Source organism: Cornus florida, unplaced genomic scaffold (assembly GCF_030987335.1).
Source record: "Cornus florida cultivar Cherokee Brave unplaced genomic scaffold, ASM3098733v1 CherokeeBrave_3.0.0_Hap2_Chr03, whole genome shotgun sequence".
NCBI classification, from domain to species: domain Eukaryota; kingdom Viridiplantae; phylum Streptophyta; class Magnoliopsida; order Cornales; family Cornaceae; genus Cornus; species Cornus florida.
Genome location: NW_026775573.1, coordinates 7,708,616 through 7,717,133, shown reverse-complemented (window position 1 = coordinate 7,717,133; position 8,518 = coordinate 7,708,616). Strand labels below are relative to the sequence as shown.

The window sequence follows — 8,518 nt, the reverse complement described above, 5'->3', positions numbered from 1 at the left end:
GGGTCATTCTCATCTTGGTTCTGAAAATGGCAACTGAAGTTGGTAAGAATCCGTCTAATGTGACTGACATCGTGTTTTTAGAAGTTGAATCTTGTCACATACAAGAGATATTTGACAATAAGTTAAACCGATTTTGGCATGTTATCCTAGAACGTTTCTTCTCCTGAGAAGATTACTTTCCATCCCTCTACTGCTGCTATTCGCCGGAGGGGACAGCCGCTGACCTCTGATTTTCACTACGGTCCAGCTATGAAAAGAAAAATATTTCAGGGTCCCCCTCCTCTCCTGTTATATGTCGGAAGTTGAAACAGTTTTTCTTAGTATATGGAGTTTGTTATCTCTACATTTTTGTCCCTTCTTGTGTCAGGTTATTCCTTCAATTTCAACCAACTGATTCTTCAATTTCCAGAGAAATCCTTTTGGAACTTCCATGGGATGCTTCTTTTAAGGAAATGCTCCAATAATGGGCCTTTTTTTATTGTTCTTCTTACAGACACACATTGAGCTTTTACATGATAGCCGGAAAGTATTGCCATTGTGGAGATTTTACACGATAGTCTGCTGTAGGTACAGGTACTTTGTCACCACCGCTATGTTTAGTTTCTGTTAAACATACCAATACGCTTTTGGGTATATTGGTATGGTTAAAACTTAAAACTCTCACTGAGTCATGGCGTATGATGGTATTATCAATTATGCAAGCTCAAGTGTTGCGGATACTTAACAATTTAGTGATCCTATTTTCTTTAGTATATGCATGCACTAAATAACTTGACATATAATATGAGAAATTAATTATTTTAACTAAGTTGAAATATAAGTTTGCAATACATCACATAGAAATTGTGAAATTTTTTGAAACTTTAGATCCATCATTCAATCCATCCTGGGAGAAATGCAACACGGTATTTAAAATAGCATCTGCTGGAAGCTAGAACACGAGCCTTTTACCGTTGAGCTCCACAGTTAAATGTTTTTCAAAAACTTCGAAGTGTACTACTTTGTTTTTATATTTAACAGCCACAACCACTACAATTCTCAAACCACACCAGGAAGAAAAAATGAAAAGAAAACAAAGGAAAGAAAAGGAGTTTATGATTATTGATACTGTGCATGGAGTATTTCTTAGACTACCAATTTCTATTTGGACACTATATACTGCATACATGAATCTATCTACTTTGATGTTTTGCCTGCAGATTAAGTGAATAGCTGCTACAACGAATTGCAACGTTACAACTAGGTTTGCTCTTCTCCATCCCCACTTGTAGAGCAACATTTCAGAAATGGCATTGGCTACTGACAGATGACGAACACCAATATGACCTGACACGGGATATTTCGCTCCCTCACCACTACAAGTGCAGATTTGAGGGCCGAGGCACTCAAATTTTGGTGGCATAATGCGAGTGGAAAGTTGGCGGCAACCAACAGAAAGGAGCACCATTAGCAACTTCTCAAACTTGAACGAGTTTACTTTTAAACTGTTGTTTAGCTTTATAGTTGCAGTCTTTAGTCTACTTACTATTATTATCTGTTCAAATTTACTTGATGTTGTAATCGTTGCCAATAGTTCTATTGAGTGTGTTTGGATATTACATTGATGTTTAATTTGTTATGAGTGGTGCTTTTAGGAAGAACTTGAGGATACCAATATTTACCATATGGAAGTTTGACTTGTTATTCAATGAAATCCTTCGTTGCCCTTTAGTTGTACAATTGTTGTATGAAGGTTCAATGTGTGTATTATGTAATTGTAGTTGTATCCTTTGTTAGATTGTACTTGATTCAGTGGTAGTATATTATTCGAATTAGAAGAAAAGTGTGTATTATACATACATATATATATATACACACACTACCATAAACGTATGCTGTATGTGTAAGTTCTATATGGTTCCAGGCCCATAGAATTCCCTTGCCTTTTTCTTTTGTAACCTAAATTGGTGAAACACAGAGGTCTTGTTTTACGCGCATTCACTCACAATGTTCCAGGACTTGAACACACGGACCTAATTATCTTTTGGAGTACCTTCTGATTAATACCCATTGGCACGAAAATGAGTGAGGATGTCGAATAAATGCTCCACGTGGGGCTCACGCTCTTACTCAGATGTACCATTACTTAAACTGCACAAATCACTCTCGTTTGACATTCTCCCTCTCATTTGACATTCTCCGAATTAAGAGGCTCAACCATTTTCCTTATAAAAATAGAGTTATAATTACATAAACTGCACCAATTTTCAAATTAGTTGCATTTTGTACATTCAAGTATTCAATGGTCCCATTGGTGAAATATTAAATAATGTCTCAAGCAATCTAAACCAAAGAATACCCCATCAAAGACCTCCGAACATGTTTATTTTCTCGGCATTATAATTATATATATACTAATCATGTATATAGTGACCTTACGAACTACCAACCAGAAATCTTAAATTTCTTAGACTCGCCTTTTACAATCTTAAATTCTCAATGAGAATCATTCTTTTACTTTCTGTAATTCAACGGAAAAGAATGAGGTTTGAAATATTTCTTATAGTCAAAGGGCTTTTTTTCTCCCAAGTGTTTCCCATCAAAAGTCAAATTCATCACAAATTGCGTATGGTAAATGGCGCCTTCAATGTGGACCTCCAATTCACCACAAATTGCATGATTTTCTTGTTTAAATTACTCTCTCTCTCTCTCTCATTTTCTTTTTCTTCCTCCACCAGAAATACATTCTATTGTCCTATACAATAAGAGCCGGACAATTCCGACTAATTTACATAAATAAAATGTAGATAAGAGAGTGTACAAAAGAATATCATACTAATTAGTCCTAGGTTAAAAAATGTGATCGTTCTTTTAAAGTGATGGTAAGAAGATGAGAGCTAACCGTCTAAAATTGATATAATGTTTAAGTTTTTGAGTTATGAAATTTTCAACCATTTCTAAGTATCTTATCATTATTCTAATCTCTGCCTAGTGAAGAAACCTCAACCATATCCTAAAATAGAGAGGCTTCTAAAGCTTTTCAATTTTTTCTTCATAAAAGGGGTGATATGATCCTAGTATAAAGATTCTCAGATTAATAATTTTATGTCGGTAAATATAATTGGTTGTTGAAAAGGTCAAAAAAGGGAAAATAAAACTTCCCCACGTCATTCTGAAAAAATAGTCTTCTTTGATTTTCTAACACAAGATAATGATTTTTGACAACATTGTCAAACCACAAACAAAGTGGGCACAGCATCATAAACATTTTCCATATTCCATTTCACGAGCTTTTGAACTACCACCAAAGACAAAGCCCTTGATTTATATATATATATATATGAAAATGAAAAAGCAAGGGATTGACGTTTATGACACGTGTAACTCTTTACTAACACGTGGATCCTACCATGATGGACACTAACTCCACACAAAATTTAAAAAAAATAAACAGATGGCATATATATATATATATATATATATATGATCAAACACATTTTTGCAAAAAAAAAAAGTAATAATAATAATAATAATCTTCACAGAGTTTTCTGTATTTACACTAAACTTAAATTTTTAATAAATAGAATGACAAAATAATTATGGTTGTCTTTGTCTCCAAGAAAGAAATTTGAGATACTCCTATACTTGACTTTATAATTAAGAGATGCTTATGCATATGCAATCACGGAACAAAAATCATTAGAGGACATGTAATAATTAATGTCATTTCAACTTTTCATTCGGGTGATTAGGTCATGTCCTCTTTTACCACCTTATAATTCTCAAAAATGATTTGTGAAATGGGACATGATAGGTTATATATACGTGATGTATGTATCATGTTTTTTTTTGTCCCAAAAAAAAAAGTAAGTCTCTTTGAAACAAAGGGAGTATAAGACTATAAGAGTACCGATAGAGTTTGTCAGATAAATTTGATTAATTTTGTACGGGTAAGGGTTGATATTATTATAATATAACAAATATTAAATAATGATAACTTTCGTTATATAAATTAGTCAAAATTGTCGAACTTATTCAGTTTGAAAACCTCTCACGTCTTTGTGCTCCGATGATCTCACATAGCATGCAATGGAGAGCCGGCCAGGCAGCCAATGGATGCAATACTGAAGAATGAAACTTGGTGTGTTGGAGCTGCCCTAATTACAAGAAAAGTGTTTGTTGGGAGGGTTGTTTTGCTCTGTCCATATTCAATTGTCAAACGGTGAATGAGATGAACTTTAATTACAACCATCCTCTCAAATTTTAATTTTCTGATCAACCATCGTCCCTCTAAAAATTTGACCGCACCACTTTATAAATTAGTTCAACGGTTAGGTTGCACTGTTGTGACCTTACTCAACTATTAAGTTGCATTGTTATGACTTAAAGATCATAGGTTTAAAAAAGGGAAAATTACATATAAATGGAGTTAAAGTTCCATATTTCTCTAAAATGGATTGCTGAGGTGGCACATGGTTTTTTACTGTTTAGAAATTGTGGTGCCTAAAATACCCTTCCGGAAAGGTACTACTTTTTCTTCGAAGGTACTACTTTTTTGAACTGAAGGTACTACTTTTTGGCGTCCAGGTACCATGTTTTTTAAACACCGCGAAGGTACTACTTTTTTGAACTGAATGTACTACTTTTTTGAACTGAATGTACTACTTTTTTGTTAGGAAAGGGCATTTTAGGCACCATAATTTTTTAAACAGTAAAAAATCATGTGCCACCTCAGCAATCCATTTTAGAGAAATATGGAATTTTGACTCAATCTCTAAGTAAATATGGAACTTTGACTCCATTTATATGTAATTTTCCCTTTAAAAAATAAAAAATAAAAAAAACTATCTCAAACCCTACTAGGATCATACGATATTCTTTAAACCCAATAACAACAGAACGGGACACCCTTTCATGCATGTGGTATACTGGATTCTATGAAATCTGCTCTAAAAATTTAAACTATTAAAATATATATAATTTTGATAACATTTTAATCATTTCTTCATTCAAACAGAATGAAAACTAGTGTTGCAATAATTTTTCTCCACCTTTGAAATTTTACATTTTGAGCATAAATGGAGACTTTTTAAAATAAAAAATTAATAAAAATAAAAATAAAAACAAAAACATATACGTACACCTATTATTCACAATATATTCAAATTATCGTCGTACACCTTTAAGGGACAGAGATTGAACCATTGAGCCCTTTGATCCGTACTTAACCGTTGAATAGTTACCATGGAACTCTCACTTGGGTCGCATAATTGAAACAAATGGGTTTAAAAATTAGGCAAGTGGTTTAGGTGTAAAGTAATGAGAAGAGACATGTCTCGTGAGAAGTCACGTGCCATACAACCTTAGCAGTCAGTCATTATGAGTTTTGTACTTAGCTCGTGTGTACTCATAATTGTTTTGTTGTAAAGGGTACCCAACTTTGGCCGACACATTGATTAATATGACAAACTTGTCCCCGATCAGTCTTTATCTCCCCGCCCCACCACCACCCACGCCTCCTCATGAATGTAGTTTGAATGAAATCATTGAAAACGGGGCCACAACTAGTTTGCCCCTTTCTTAAAGCAATGTCTTGAACCACGTACAGACTCAAATTCAATTCAAACCACAAAACCTTAATTTAATAACATCGTCATCAAACAACAATCAAATTAATTAAACAAAAACTTTCTAGTAATATTTTCTTCCCAACTTTACTTCCCAAGAAAATGAAGGAAAATCAGGGAAATTCCTCTAATAATCTAATTCTTAACTTCCTTTTTTGTTTTCTTTCTAAGATATAAATTCTAACCCACAAAATTCACAAGTGAGCTAAAAGTCCTAACTTGACAAAACCATAACATCAAGCGAACTTATCATCCAACAAATGCGTGCATGAAAGGGCTAATTCAGAGCATTCCTCAGCGCATTTCGCATCTTGTGTCAGATGTGCACAATCTTTATCTCTAAATTGTTTCGGATTTGGAATCGGAAACAGATTCCCAAGCAAGCAACTATACCAATAGGTCAAGGTGTACCCTCTTTAGGCACCCAACAAGCACTTTGACTATTTACACACACCAAATATTTGCATAACATTAACAAAGTGGTTGTTGAATGGTTTCTCACTCTAAAAAGTAGTGTCTTCAAATTCATGAGGCAGCAGACTGGTGGGGATTGTTTTGGGTACTGTGAGAGTATGGATAGAACCTGGGTCTAGAGAGAGAGAAGGCTGTGGGGTTGGAGGTGGTGGTGGTGGCTGGAGGGGCAGTGGTGGAGGCGGAGGTAGTGGTGGCTACACGCTCACAAGAGGGGCACATGGTGAGAGTGGTGGCTGGAAGTTGCATGTAAAATGGATTCGATGTCTTCAAAGCTCTCAACTCTTGGACCTCCTTGTTTAGCCTTCTGTTCTCTTCCGTCAGTGTCTCACAACACCTCTTCAAGTACTCGCAATCCACCTCTGTTTGCTTCAACTTCGTCCTATATATAAAACACATATTAAATTATACTCCATCAAAATCCAAATTTCACAACCTTAGATTGCACGTGAAAACAGACATGCCAGTAGAAAATTATTTTAAAAACAAAATCAATTAATATTATTAATGAGATAATTAACAACAAATGAAAATGAATCTGGCCAGTTGGTCACTTTGTCAAATTAGGAAGCATTACTTCTGTATTGCAAAAGTTTTAGGGAGTATAGCTCCCGAGAAACCCGAATCACCTCGGGTGTCATTTGACTCATTTCTACACTGTGTCGCATCATGTGCCATTACATTTACGTAATTATTTTCACATTACTTATCAGATCCCCACACCCGAGATTCAAATTCCGGTCTAAAACCGGAAACTACTTGATTCATAAATTATTCAAAAACATAAGATTCTTCTGTACATCTAATTCTCTGGACTAACTTAAAACACAAACACAAAAACTAGCAAACATAATATATATAAATATATATACCTTGCTCTTCTGTTCTGAAACCAGACTTCAACTTGGCGAGGACGAAGATTAAGCTGTTTAGCAAGTGCAAGCTTTTGTTTCTGCACCAAAAATGAAAACCCATCGTAAACAAAATCCAAAAGGGACTCTCTATCTATCTATATCTATATAGAACTTACGGGATTGAGAGTGTTGTGTTCTTTGAAGCTTTCTTCGAGATAAGCAGACTGTTGCTTAGAGAGTCTGAGTTTCTTCCGACTCAGACCGTTCTCGTCGTCGTCGCTGGCTCTGGACGACGCTCTCTCCACCTCCACGACGTCGTTTCCGACAACAATACCCTCTGCGTCTCTCTTGTTCCCACTAATATTTCCGCCGCCTCTGTAGATACAATAATCCATCTGAAACGACGACGCTCCACTGTTGGGAGAAGTCGGCGCCGCCACTTCCTCCGCCATCGCAATCGCCGGAAAACCCGTATTTCCGGATGAACCCCCTTCCGAACTCCCTATTTTAACAACCACCACATCAAAATCGATCAAATCAACCCACAAGCCAAATATATACATACATATATAAGACACAATACACCACACTATGTGTTTTACCAGTATCAGAAGGCGGCGGCCATGCGTGACGGGGAACTGGAGCGAGAGGGAGGAGATCGAGCTCGATGGAGACTCTCTGCTCGTGACTAATGTTTCTTGTACTTCTGATTTCTGATTCATCATCGTCTTCATCATTCTCATGATGTTGTTGCTGTTGTTGTTTTCCTCCATTAGAGATGATACCTAAGGCTAATGGGAAAGCTAGAACATTGGTCGTGGTGTTAATTTCTTGATCTTTAGGAAAGAAGCCAAATGGCTTTGATGCGTGACCTAAGGTTAAGCCAAGCTCCATCTCTCTGTGCTGTGGGAATAGGAGGGTGAAAAAGGAAGAGGAGCGGTCAGGTGGGTTAGAGAGAGAGAGAGAGAAAGGGGGAGAGGAGGAGGCGATAGAGGAGATTTGGATTGAATGCCACTAGAAAGAGTCTTTATAGAGATTCTATCCAATCTGTTTTATTAATTATTTTATTGTACTAGGGAGTAATAATTAGACAATAGCTTTTTTAGAAACTTGTTTCTCTGTAAAAAAAAAAAAAAGAAAAGAAAAGAAAAAAAAAAGAAAATGAAAAAGATATAGGAGTGATTTTCCATTCCACTCAACTACATTTAATACGGACCAATTCACAAACATAACGTAAATAAAACACTAATACTCTCTGTCACATATTAAAAGTTTATATTTAAAAATTAAAATTTTTAAGAAAACGTGTATTTAATATATATTTTTTTTTTTAAATTATCAATTTGTCTCTTTTAATTTAAATATATATAGTTACAAAGTTTAAAATTTTTTAAAAAGATAAAAGACAATGATGAAAATATAAAACTTATTTGTTTTGACTTTTTAAAGAGGACAATTAATTTGAGACATGTAAAAAATAGAATAATGGACTATTATTATGAGATGAAAAAAGTAATATGTATTGTTATTTCGGAAAAAATAAAGGCATGCCTTTTATTTGTACAGACTGTTTTTAAAACCGTAAAT

At 35.0% G+C, this 8,518-nt stretch overlaps 1 protein-coding gene across 1 annotated transcript; it reads right to left on the bottom strand.

Annotated features, from left to right (window-relative positions):
* Positions 1–5,594: 5,594 nt before the first annotated feature.
* Positions 5,595–7,947, bottom strand: LOC132299283 (homeobox-leucine zipper protein HOX11-like). The gene is made up of 4 exons (XM_059795805.1): positions 7,534–7,947; positions 7,108–7,433; positions 6,950–7,029; positions 5,595–6,459 (listed from the first exon to the last, which is right to left on the bottom strand). Exons 1-4 carry the CDS (start codon positions 7,823–7,825, stop codon positions 6,132–6,134), a joined length of 1,026 nt encoding a protein of 341 aa, XP_059651788.1. The 5' UTR covers positions 7,826–7,947; the 3' UTR covers positions 5,595–6,131.
* Between the last annotated feature and the right edge of the window lie 571 nt (positions 7,948–8,518).

What these genes read in the sequence shown, in the direction of transcription:
- LOC132299283 (XM_059795805.1), bottom strand. Translation starts at nt 7,825, where the DNA reads ATGGAGCTTGGCTTAACCTTAGGTCACGCATCAAAGCCATTTGGCTTC. An exon ending in GCCGCCGCCTTCTGATACTG is followed by an intron (nt 7,434 to 7,533) that starts GTAAAACACATA and finishes TTGTTAAAATAG; the next exon opens with GGAGTTCGGAAGGGGGTTCA. An exon ending in AACACAACACTCTCAATCCC is followed by an intron (nt 7,030 to 7,107) that starts GTAAGTTCTATA and finishes TTTTTGGTGCAG; the next exon opens with AAACAAAAGCTTGCACTTGC.